Source organism: Phaethon lepturus, unplaced genomic scaffold, assembly GCF_000687285.1.
Source record: "Phaethon lepturus isolate BGI_N335 unplaced genomic scaffold, ASM68728v1 scaffold11483, whole genome shotgun sequence".
Classification (NCBI taxonomy): Eukaryota; Metazoa; Chordata; class Aves; order Phaethontiformes; family Phaethontidae; genus Phaethon; species Phaethon lepturus.
Genome location: NW_010531267.1, coordinates 1 through 13,750, shown reverse-complemented (window position 1 = coordinate 13,750; position 13,750 = coordinate 1). Strand labels below are relative to the sequence as shown.

At 37.7% G+C, this 13,750-nt stretch overlaps 1 protein-coding gene across 1 annotated transcript in view; it reads right to left on the bottom strand.

Annotated features, from left to right (window-relative positions):
• The window catches only part of TENM3 (teneurin transmembrane protein 3), a 99,362-nt gene extending 95,126 nt beyond the window's left edge, over window positions 1-4,236 (bottom strand). The window contains exon 1 of the mRNA XM_010284493.1: window positions 4,116-4,236. Coding sequence (XP_010282795.1) covers window positions 4,116-4,236 — 121 coding nt within the window. The remainder of the gene's footprint in view (window positions 1-4,115) is intronic.
• Between the last annotated feature and the right edge of the window lie 9,514 nt (window positions 4,237-13,750).

The window sequence follows — 13,750 nt, the reverse complement described above, 5'->3', positions numbered from 1 at the left end:
GGAATGCCCATCACTGGGCTTCAGTGCTTATCCTTAGCAGATAATGATACTATAGACTCCCATTTTCTTCACCAACAAAGAGGTAGTTTTACCCTGTAGCCACATGCCACACTACCTCTCCCAAAATGGTCACTAGTTTTTTGCCCTCCTAAGAATAGGGTATTCATTATTCTTTGTTCCCTGCTGTATCTCAATGGGCGTAAGAAAAATCTTAGTACTGTCATAATTTCCTTTTCACATTCTAAAGACTTCCTATACGCAGTTTTAAATCAAAATACGAAATGTCACGTTCATTCACACAATTCCATAATGACTTAATAGCCCAAATAAGAAACCAAATTTTAAAATGCCTAGCCTCCTGAATATATTCTTTTTCATTATACTTCTTCTCCATCCCCAAAATTTCTTCTTTCACAGACGCTCCCCAAAAGCCAATAATACAAATACACATAAATATTTATAGGTAAACAATATTTATAACATGATTTGTACTTATATTGCTACATAATACTATTATTGAATTTACAAAATACATTAATTTGCTGTATCACATACTAATATATACAATCATTATATGATACATTCATGATACCGATAATCCAATGCATTAGGGCTAACTAATAGGCAAAATACTTTATGTATTTTATATGTTTATTATTTCTAAATTGTATTTTGACTGTCTGAGGTTAGGGTAGACAAAATCCTGAGCTAAACAAATATTTAAAGCAATAAACAAGAATTATTATACAAGAAAAATAATTCACAAATGTAACTGAAATGACACGAAGCCAAACTCCCTCTCCATATCTGCACACATTCTATAGATTAAAACAGAAGATACACTGTGAATAACTGAGTATCTATAACACAGTATAAACATATAACATATAACACAGAATAAAAATGAATGCACAACCAAAACACAAAAAAGCTCAACAATGATTGCTGTATAGTGTCACACATAATACCATTTTCCATCCTTCAAATGCAGTACTAATTAGAATATTAGGTTGCAAGGCTGGATTTACAGACAGTCAATAGCACGTTCTCTCATTCCATTGAAAAACTTTGTATTCAGGTCTGTTTCTGTGAGACATCTGCTATACATCCTTCTGCAACAACAACTTCAAGAAATGAAATCAAAATCCTCCTTAAAAACATACCTTTCTAGAAAAAAAACCCACCATAACATCTAATTAAGAAGTTACTATACCTTTAATTAACACGAGATACTGTAAACAAAACAAAAAAGCTCCATACATATCAGTTAAAGCAAGTATAATGTATTTTAATGAGTGCAATCTCAAAAAGCGCATTTAAGTAAGCCAAAAGAAATGCTTCTTTCTTTTCCCATTCACTTTTTTCCTCCCTTGCATTTTTAAAAAAGCTGCAATTAAGCATAAATTATTATAAGGTATTTCGGAATTGCACATAGATTTTATATGACACAAAATAAAGCCAGCAACATGTGAGATGTGACCACCTGCTAGAACGTAACGGTTAAACTCTGTTTTTTAACCTTTCTTTTCCATCGCCTAGTTATTAAAACAGATAAAGCCTTATGCACCTCAGGTAAATGTTTGTATTTGATTAAGTACTGCTTACAAATTACAATTGAAATGCCCTATAAAATTCATCATATCCATAGAAAACACACTTTCCTACACCACTTTACGCAGCCCCGAATCATGCACGTCTAGATAAGCAGGGGCTACGCTGCCATCAGTTTATTGTTCATATAGAGAGAAGCACTGGGAGAGGGAAAAAAATCCACGAAAGAAACAAACAAAAAACCTTTGGAAAAGGCTTGTTCAGAGATTCAGGCTTCGCTTAACAAACGATTTGCATTTCAGCATGATTTGACATGCTTTTACTCTCAATTTATGACTAGCTATTTCTAGGTAAACCACAGATGAATTTTCTCCAGAGGTCATAAGGAGGATGCATTTTCAAGTTTAAGCTTTGCTAATTCATCACACAAAGTATCTGTACTTCTGAATGGCAAATGAATAGCTGGTATCGAAGTCACAGACGGCTCTGATTTTTGGACCAAAGCAGGCCGAGGATTATCCATAGTATATACAAGACAGAGTAAAAAACCAAAATGCCTGGCCCATACAACACTCGTAATTTCTCCCACCTGAATTGGAGCACCAGGATGTTATCAGGGGGCTAAAGAGGGGCTGTACTGAAAGTTGTACAGTTGCCTGAGTATCCAAACCAAGGCTTTGCTGATTCTTCCTTACAGTTTTCAGTAACCAGTATGATAGCACAGGAGCCCCCTCCTTAAATTTCACATCTAGTTATCACACTTTCTCTTCTGTTTAACTTTCCTTTTGTGGTTTAAAGTGTGTATTCTCTGGTCTGGCTGTTCTTTAGTATTGATGTATGCTGACAAATGACCGCTTACCCTATTCTGCAGAGGACAGCATTTTAACAGTGAGTGAAATGAACCCTATTCTCTTGTACAGTGTTTAGGGACATAAGGGAGGAAAAATGGGATTTGACCTATTTTTCTATTTCCTTTTATTTTCAAGGCAAAGTATAATAGGTTTTAATTTGTAGAAAATTTTAATATTATCAAAATTTATAAAATTTATACAAGAACTCAGGCCAGAAGACAGTGGGACGATGAGCTGTCACTGCAGCATCAATATTCATTAACCATACAGTAGCTTTTTGCTATTCATTCAGATCAAGTAAGAACACAGAAAGAGATAATGAACATCTAAGTCCAAGAAAAAGGCAGTAGGGTAAAGGAAATGAAAAAAGAAAAAGTCCTACTGGAGAAGTTTCATATGCTTACAAAGATGACAAAAAGAATGAACTGAGCTGTATCTTTTCTATAACTTGGAGCTGTGGTAACTTGAAAAATTTTCAAGATGTCAACTGCTGGCAGAGGCTTCCTCTTCCTCAGTGGTAAAGAGGTCAGCTTTGCCTTATGAAAGGGAAAATGGATTTTTGTGTAATGAAGCAAACACCGCATTCATCAACCATTTAAATCAAGTTTTCCATTCAAAAAATATTGATTTTAAAGCCTCTGTTAGCCAAAAGTGCAGAGGCTCTTAAATGTTTTGAGACTCTTAAAGGGCAACATGGAAAAAGGTCGATAAAAAATAATCCCTTTATGCGGTTTGTATTTTAAAAGCTCTTACAACAAAATTAATAGGTTTTTGTTTGTTTGTTTGTTTTTTCTTTATATATTGCTTGGATGATTCAGACTTATTTTATATGCTAGAGACTTTGAGAAAACAAATGAACATATTATACCTGACCTATTAAATTTCAGAGAGGAATTAAAAAAAAAAAAAGAAAACATCATAATCCAGAGAGGAAAACGCAAGCCATTCCATAGCAAGGTCATCATACCATAGGAAGCTCCTTGATCATGAGTTGCCTTATACACACAGCTAAGAGAGAAGCTCTAAAAATACTCAAAACTCCCTTGCAGAGCCTCTTCTAGTGTCAAGCCTTTAGAAAAAGAGATTATGTCTCTCTGTCACAGACAAGGCTTCTGTCTGAAAACTATCCAGGGGTTGTTGGGACTCCCAAAGATGGAATCTTGGTGTCAGGTCCCCCTTATGAAACAGCACGTCCTATCACCTCGAGCTCCCTGGCTTTGCTGTGGCCATTTCTGCAGCATGAGACCCCAGCCTCTCAGGCAGGATGGTCCGAGCCAGCCTCAGCACCATCCTGCTCTCTCCAAGGACCCTGCAACAATCCTTAAGTTATCAAGGATTTTAGAGTACGTGGAGGTTCTGCTTCTCTGGATGTGATGACAGCTTTTCTATCCTCATCAAATGTTACATGCAAATTCCCATGAGGAATTTTGGTTGACAGTCAGCTTTCCTAGTAAGTTCAACATTATTGCACAGGATTCATCACTCCCTTCACATGCTAGGTAGGAGGAATGGTGCACTCTTTTCAATTGAAATACAACTCCTGTTCCTGTTTAATATTGACATGTCTATTTAAAATTACTTACAAATGCTCTGTACTTTCATTGAATGCACAGAGTTTCAGAGGAAAAGTGTTAAAATCTGGTGATGTAAGTAATACACAAAGAAAAGAAATGCTTCAAAAGAAGGAGAGAAATTGGTGCCTTTTTCACTTACCATTTTCTCCAGCAGGTACTGTTACAGGATGTGTTGGCACAGTATCAGAATTCACTTTTCCATTCTCAAATGTATCATTTTCAGTTTGCTGCAACTGCCAGTTGAGGCCAAACAGATGCATTGCTGGTGGTAAAGGATACAGGTTATTTGATGCTCTTAACCACAATGACAAATTGCACAAATAATGGCTTTCCACGCTTCGCAGCGGAATAGCAACTCATACATTAAAAAAATTAAATTACAGGAACAAGCATTCACAGACTAATAGTTCAACTTAGCAATGGCACTAAGCAATTACTACCACTGTCCTTTAATGATACAGTGCTTCTGGTGAACGCAGTTGACAGAAAGCTCACCAGTCTCATTTTGAGTCTTTTACTGTTCCCAAATCAATGTTCAAAAGGATAGGCAGTAATTATGTCCTTTTCTCTTTTTTCATTTTTGATCCTTCTGAAGAGACAAATCATTTAAGTGAGCTCCTAAATGACCTACTAAAATAAGCAGTTTCACCGGCAGATGGATCCGTTCCGGACAGCCAGAAAGGGAAAAGGAACAACGCAAGGGGAGAGGAAGGAGGCTGCTGCGGGTGTTGCAGGGCTAACCTAAGACATGAACACTCCTTTTCTTGCTGTCACCAACACCCTGCACAACGTCCGGTTATGTGCCCATTCCCCACGCTAGTCTACAGAATGCGGCCAAGACCATTAGTGGAGCTGGAGACGCTGGGGCACTTTGCTCTGGTAATGATAATGCATAAGCTAGGTTTCTGAATTACTTAATTCCCCACAACCATGTTTATTAGAAAGGTGATATCATGTTAAAACGTTTAGCTAAGCTAATTATGAAAGACAGTCAACCTTCCATGGTGTTAGGAGGAACTACTTAAGGAACCTTGATATTACCAGGGATTAATGAATGAACCCCTGGACTAAACTTTTAGAGCAAAAATATGGAAAAAAACCCAACCTTAATGCTGTACTGTGATACACATAATGTATGAAATTTCTTGCTATCTGTGGTGTGTTTCCTTCTCTTCCAATGACTCCACGATACCACCAAAATTAATTTTATTGTAATTACTCTAATTTGTGTTTGGTATAACATGGGTTTGATGATTCTGTGACAGCAGTTATCTCCAAAGCTGAAATAGTCTTTCAGTGCTGCTAGGGAATAAAAATACATTATTACAGAAATTTTTTCCAGTGTATTTTAACTATTAGTTCAAAATATAGGGAAGATAATTCACTGTATCTTGTTGTTTCTGCTCCTTCTATCTCTGAAACAGATCACCGCTATAGTTGATGTTACTGATTTGTTCAGATCTTCTATCCTAATGACAAACAATTCTTCATGCCTTTTGATTTAATCTCCGATCTTTCAATCTCTCTGTATTGACCATGGAAACCCTTACTTAAGACCAACAGGCATCACTGGAAGTTTAGTCAGGGAGACAGTGAACACTGCCGAATGAAGACCGTCTCTGCCAGGTCATTGCCTTAAATCCTGCCCCTCACTCCCAACAAAACAAAAAACCAGAACGCAACCAAAGATCTATTATTGAATGCTTCAAAGGCTGAAACCCTCACTATAGATGACACATTCTCTTTGTTCCAGGTCTCTGACTCTACTCTTACTCTTCTTTCGCAGACCTTAAATTGCCTGTCAAATCCTGATAATATAGAATGTTCCTTGACCCTAAAACCTTATTTCTTTTTCCCCTCTCATCCCTTGTTAAACCATAAATCTGACCACCACCATTTTTGGCTCATCACTAGAATTAGCCATTATTATTTTGGCCCTACCTCAGCTGAAATTCTTATTTATATATTCATCATCTGATGATTGTATCTGTTTTAACATATTTCATCAAAATCTCTGGGGTCAAACTCTACTATCTGTTATACTAGTTCACTGGCAGCAATGAAAGACTGCAAAGAGCTAAATATTTCATGATTCAAACCCAGTACATTTCTTGTCTTCAGTCTGGAGATCTAAATCACCTCTCCTAACTTTGCTGGCTTCTTATCACTTTTAATACTCTCAGGAGAAAAAAAAGAAAGTGACATTCATTTTGTAACTACAGAAGTGCATCCCTTCCAAACACATGAGTTTAGAACATCATTAACAGCTCTGTCTGCTGATGCTATGTACATGCCCTGTGCTTCTTCACGCTCCACTGGGAGATCGGTAGGGGAAGGTCTGACATGACCTTCTAGCCATTCCCTCATAATTCAAAACAGCTGGAATTTGAAGTCTTCAAAGGGACGGACTGTGGGATCTATATTGATTACATCTCAAAGAACCAGTTACTGCAAGGTAAGTGACAATTACCTTTTCTTTGTGTTTGTACTGATGTGAGTCCCACTGTAGTTCACTGTCAAATATAGTAATAGTTGTATCCCTCAAAAATACTACTGATCTCTCAACTTTTGACACCGAGCTAACACCAAATTCAATAAACAACATTTAATAAAAATGAACAGATGGATACATGCAGCTGTTTCACAGATTGTGAATATTGGAATATTTTTGAAGCAGACCAAAAATGTTGCTTGACAACTCCAATGACAACCCGAAACTTACAGTGTGTACTAACACACTAAATAATTCAATTATGTAATCTCTCTGAAACAGCACTATGGAATTTAGAGAATTGTCCTTTCACTACAAATGTATGAAAACAACATGAAAGAATTAGGCTTGTTGATACAGGATCACATACAAGGCGCAATTTCTTTTGAGATGGGGAACTTCAAGAACATGGGTAAATTCATTGATTAAGACAAATTCATGCACTATTTTGTCAATCAAGACCGGTCTCTTCTCAGCCAGCCATCTATATAAAAGCAAACTTTAAGCCTTTATCAGTGTTACAAGGACAGTGAGGCACCTGTTAAAAATTCTTGAGTCTGATAAGCCCCCATGAGTCTGATAAGCAGCACCCGGTACTTGGTAACTGCACACTCCTCCGCAGGGGGTCTGACACCTTCAAGTCAAATGTTGTGAACCAGTTCTGAATTTCCAGAGGGGGAATGATGCAGGCAGACTGCAGAGGTGTGTATCTTTGTTTCATTTCCTCAGGTCTAGAAAAAGATGAAGGCTTTCTTCTGCCTTTGGGATAGGGATGTAAGAGTTCAATCCCATTCTCTGTTTCTATTATATTCAGAGAAATGGTAGGTTTAATTCTTTCTATGAAGAATTTGATATATGAAGCAAAATTAAAGCAAAAACATATAAAGAAAATATATTTCTCTATTCTTAGCTGCTATTTTCGTCCCAAATCTAACTTTGGGGATCTAAACTGCTTTACAGCAGTTTCTTAATTTTTGGATTGATATTGCCTGTCGGGTCTGGTTTATTCCCATTGAATTTGGCATTTATTTGCTGTTAGACAATGCCAATGCCAATGATGACAAGAGACCCTTCCTAGAGTAACTAGTTCTGTGTCTGCCAAATCTATGAGAGTATTAACACTGGAACAACTCTCATCATCTTTGATGGCAGCAAGGACTTGTCTGAGAGTGCCAGATGCCTCTAACCAGAAGGCACGCAGCTTGTGATGGCTGTGGTCACAGACCACAACAACTCAATCCAAATAACCCACAGCTGCAAGCATAGATGAACCCTCAGGGGATGGGAGAAAATATGGGTTGTCACAGTTCCAAATGTGCCCACAAGCCCTAACAAAAGCCTCCTTTTATTTGTATCAAGACGGGGATGATTGCTCTCATCGGGGAACAGGATGACTTTCTAAGCAGAGAAACAGATGACAATATCCTGTGCCTATTCTGCCGTTTCAGTCCCCATCTCTATTCTGCAAGTAATCTCTAGTTAGCAACAGATCTTCTTCATTTGCTGGAGTTATAAGAGCATTTTACCTTGGGACTGACAGAGCTGTTGAAGGTGGTATTTGTACTGCTACCGGACAAATTATGAGCATTATGACCAGCCTTTAGAGTGGGGTCATAGTTAAAATGGTCAGGACTCCATTCCCTCTAACGGAGTGGGAAGGAGCGCCATCAGCGAGGAGAAAGTCCTCTAGGATCTGCGCTGCTCCTGCATGAGCTGAGCACAGCACTGGTGTCTGCGGGGTGCTGGGCGATACGGCTGAATTCTCCAGGACAAATCTCAAACATACAACAGTAACCTCTAAACTAACAGTTGGACTTTTGCCCCCTCCCTTTCTATTTCTGCAGAGCAGTGTGTGCCAAATGGACTGGGATATTCAAAAGATTCAGAGCTCTGAATTAAGGGAGTGCATTTATACCCACAGTAGCACTGCTGATAACACAAACACGCTATCATTTGTTACAGGCTACCAGGTAATCCTACCATCTGTCACCACAGTTCACTGAAGGGTTTCTGAACCACCTGAAACTACGTTTTCAAGCTTGGTTGATCTTACCTTTCACTCAGTAATTGAGGTCTAGTTATTTTGGTTTGTAATCAGTCTACAAGGTCTTCACCTCCACTCAATAATTAAAACAGCAACTAAGAATACATTTCACAACAAACACTTGAAAAAAATTAAAATGACTAGTTTATACTGTGTAAAACACTTTACAATAATCTGCTTCAGGAAGAAGTTACTGCTATCAGGCCCCTTCATTCTTTTAATGTTGCCAGCCCATTTGTCTTGCACGCTCCCTTCTTAAGCTGCATCGCTGTGCTGTATGCATTCCCTTTGCAAGGAACTTGTTCTTGAGCAAACACACTGTATTATCACTTCAAAATCCTCTTCAAGACTTTCTTCAGCAAGCCAAAAAGAAATCAGCCCCTTTATTAGTAGGTGGTAAGAGAGACGGGTAATTTATTTAGCTACATGGCAGAACTGGAACTGTGAGAGCTGACAACTACCTGCTGCATTTGACTGGGGAGTGCTTTCCTTTCGCTGCTCTGCTCACTGGCTCAAAGCTCTCTTCTGCCAAAGCTATAAGGCACAAAAAAGAACTGTAACAGAAAACCAATTTACACAGCTGTTTCTCCATTTAGCAAAAATTGGGCTTATCCCTTTTTTTTTTCCCCCCCTTCTCATACACTTGAATGGTAAGAAGACAGAGACAGCTAGTTGATAAAGAAATTAGGCAGGTGTTAGCATCCTCCAGCGTCCAGGATGTAGCTCTGAACAGAAAACAACAGCTGGACACAGATGTGAGTATACATACAATACTGGGGTTTATGATCGCTATCAGAAAGAAAGAATATTTTTTCTTTGTAGAAGAAAGTAGCAATATGCAGTAAAAACCAGAGAAACCTATTTATTGTTCTGTTTAAAATTCAAGGGCATCTCTATCGTAACTCACCAAGATCAACCGTATCTTTTTATAAAGTATTGTAGGTGGCAAATAGGCTCATATGAAAAACAAAGGGCATAGCAAACCCTATAAGCTGTGCAAGTGAAAGCATTAAAGATGCAGGTGATTAGGATGAACAAAGCACATTCAAAGCTTAAGGGAGAATCCAGATTTCTTAAAAACACATGCATATAAGCAGAGGCTTTATTCAAGAAATAGCCCTACAGTAACTGGAGAGGTAACCAAAGTTTGAGTTTGAAGCCTCTGAAGTACTGGTCAGAAGTGCCAGTAATTCAACAGCTTCCACTCTGAATTTGGTAAATTTGTTTTTTGCAGTGAAAGAATTCTGAAGGTGACACAGTGCATTTCTGGGGAACAAGAGTTCACAGGTAGGAGGATTCTTTTTAGCAGACAGAAGCAGAAACAGAGTTGCCTGAAGTGGAAAATGAACTTCCAATGTTCCTCCAGCTCTTCTTAGAATAATGACAAATGAAAAATTAAGATTAGACAGCAGACAGAAAAAACACTGGTTATCTCTAAGTAGCAAGCATCTCCCCAAGACCTCTGGAGGTAAGGCCTATGGCTTATGTTCTACAGACATAAAGAACTCAGCACTGTGGGGAAAGTTGGCAAGAGGAACTGAATGATGTTGGTGACCCTCCTTCCTTTCTCCCATGCGTTCTACAAGGTATGGTAATCAAGTCTTATTATTCATGAAGCTGTGCTTGAAGATGAGCTTCTAGCTAAGATATTGTACTCATCTTCCAGGGCAGCTACTGCTACATATTTTTCGGTGCTAGTGCTTTCAAATCATGATTCACAAAACTGCTTCCCTAGAATTAATAGAATAATATATATGCACACTTGCACATAAGGAAAAGTGAGTATCATTTATATTTAAAGCAATGCAAAAAGATTATAATTTAAACTAAGCAAATTGCAATTATTGCTCAATCTTGTTGAAGGATTATCTTCTAGTTCATCTCCCTGTTGGCAATACATTTTCAAATGAAATATTTGAACATGGAAGTGGTTTTAAAAATTATCTCCCATATATTTTTCTTGCAGCTATAATTAGAATCTAAACCTATTTTATTCTGAAGGACCTGGAGTGGACCACAAGATGTGCAAATCAACTGTCAGTGATTTGCATTCATCTGCTTTTTTTCTAAGATAATAGGATGCCTTGGATGTTGCTGCAGATCAAATAGTGAATTAAAAATAGTTAATTAAAATTTTAAATAAAGTGAATTAAAAGTTATAAAGACAAGTTCTGTATTCATTACTGTTTTTCTCAAATCAACAAAAAGCCTGTTATTTCTAAATTTAAAATAACTTAAAAATACATGCTTTTGAGCATCTTCAAAAGCTTAGCCACCAGGAGCATCATATAAAAGTTTCTAAACCTATATTCTGAAAGTAAAACATGTCCGTATAGCATTATATGAAAAACTTAGCGATACCTATCAAGATCAATACAGTAACTGAGAAAGTATGGTTTCTTCCCTTTTAACCTGAACTGCTGAATGGGTCCACTGATTTTACTGTTTCACCTGCAAAAAAATCCAACCCTTATTCCTCATTTGCTTGAGGGCCTTTTAACAAAGCAGAACACATCACAAAAAATTGCCTAGAAAAAATATAGCAACAAAGATATATCAGCTATCTACTATGGATAAACTTACTTTCTTTAACCTCTAATCAAAGATGATTGTATGTCACTTTAAAGTATTGTTGCATTTGAACTGCTAAGAAAGATGTGTGGCAGTCTCAGTGTAACTATTTTTACTACATTCACCCAAAAATGGAACGTTTATTCCTCTGAAAACTTGTATGGCTAGATGTCTCGGTTGTCAAGCCAGGGACTTTATGTAACAACGGTCTAGTTCTGTCAACAGCATTATCTGAGGCACATTCAAAGCTTAAGGGAGAATCCAGATTTCTTAAAACAAAAATCATTATTCAGTAGCCTCTTATTTAAGTTGTATCTGTTATGCATTGTTTCAGATTTATCCATTTATTCTGATGATCATCCAACATTCCCCATTATGCAATAGTCTTCAGTATTACCTAAATAGTCTTCAGTATTATCCTGGGCATTCTCCTAAACATAGATTAATTTTTTTCAAATAATGTTGTTCACAGTTAACAAGATGGTGAAAAATCATTACAGGTACAGAAATGATGGGGAAGTGCATATTAGATTGCTGACTCCTTTGAGACAAGGGTTGTTTTGTCTCTTTTCGTTCATACAAAGGCATAAAAAACATTCCATAAATTTTGGGTTTCTATCTAATAAAGTCATAAGCAATGATTTTGTTGTCAAGTATTGTGGGAGAGAAAAAAAACTTCCCCTGATTTACGTTTTTCAAGACTAGGTTAAGACTGCAGGATAATTACTACTCTCTCCTTCAGGCATTTCTTTATTCTCTTCCTTCTCAATCTTTAACTCCTTCCCTTTCCTCCCTTAAACTTGCTTTCTGGAAAACAGCTGAGGCTCAGGTTTGTGCTTATCTATCTTAGTTTTTTTCCACAACTCCAACAGAAGTCTTGCTCAGGGCAACATCCTTTAGATCACAGCCCTCATAAAAGAGTAATGTTAAGAAAAGTAATGCTGATGTAATGCCTCAAAATTCATTGGAAACATCTTTCTTAGGCAAGAACATCAATGAACAGGTCCAAACATTTTTATAGTTCAGAAGCCTAATTTATTACAAAAAACCACCCAATCCCCAAACCCAACAAAACCCCAAAAATCTCAAGGGATATAATAATAATGAAATGGCACTACATGATCATGCATAACCTATTTGCATGTTGTTGGCATAGAGAAGTGCAGCCTGATGAAAAGATTTAAGAACCAAAGGAAAAAGAAACAGGGGCCAATTAATGTGATGTTCAAAGGACACACCGAGCTGGGATTTTATAGTATATAGTGAAATACTTATGCTGCATATTCCATCTCATGACTGGCTAAAAAAGATCAAAGCTTTTTTATTCCATATTAAGAATAACAGAATATTACAGCAAACATGCAATAAGGAGAAATGTAATAACCTTTAATAAAAGATGATAATAAGGTTTGATAAGAACTTTTGGAATGTCACCAGATCTGGAATGTAAGATGAAAGCATCTGCACGTAGAGATTGTAGTGTGTTATTTGGAACCCTACAGAGCTAAACTGTGATTAGAACTACATATTTTTCCATAAATTAGCTTTCTGCTGAGATCATATGCAAGTTGATTGAACGTGCAAGTCAATATATAGGTTTTCTAATCCTTTGCTGTTTGTTAGGCTTGATGATATCACGATTACAGCAGTCCACTTGTACATCAAAGGTATGTGATTGAGGCCACAACAAAATAACCTATAACTTCTTTAAAAAACTTCTTCACAGTGATTTAGATCTATCCATGATAATTACCACTCACCTACCTGAACTGTGCAATTATGCAGATGCATAAACCAACCACTACATGCAGATGAACTTGCAAAACCACAGAATTTCCGCTTAAATCCGTATTTAAAAATAGAATGGATACGCTGAGTTCACCAAAGAGGCCTTTTTACACAACTCTATCTTACCTCCACGCCTCCAATATAAACTCATAAGCCACCTGCATAAACAAACAATCTTGTACAAATCCTTGGTTCAAAAAAATAAGGTTTAAGTCAGCTCAGTGATTGCAGTCATGCCCCTACTGAAACCTCTCCGCCATCCTCTTTTTTAGCTCAACTCCTCACAGGGACATAGTTCCTCATTTTTTTACTACAGCAGCAGAAATCACAACTGCCCAAGCAGCTGTGGGTCTAGGCCAATGACACACAAGTGGGACTGGTCACTAGATGGACCATCCTTTATCATATAGTCATTAATGTGTTTTATGCACATTGGAGTAACACACCATATTCTGCCAGAGGCCACACTAAAGTGGGAACTATGGACCTGTCAGCCTCACCTCTTGTGCCTGGGAAGATCATGGAACAGATCTTCCTAGAAGCTATGCTAAGGCACATGGAGGCCTGGGAGGTGATTAGAGACAGCCAGCATGGCTTCACCAAAGGCAAGTCCCACCTGACCAAGCTAGTGGCCTTCTATGATGGAGTGACCACATCAGTGGACAAGGGAAGAGCTACATATGTCATCTATCTGGACTTCTGTAAGGCCTATAACATGGTCCCCCACAACATCCTTCTCTCTGTATTGGAGAGATACGGATTTGATGGAATATTGGGTGGATGATGGATTGGTTGGATGGTTGCATCCAGAGTGTAGCGGTCAACAGCTCAGTGTCCGGACGGAAATCAGTGACAAGCAGTGTCCCTCAGAGGTCCATAC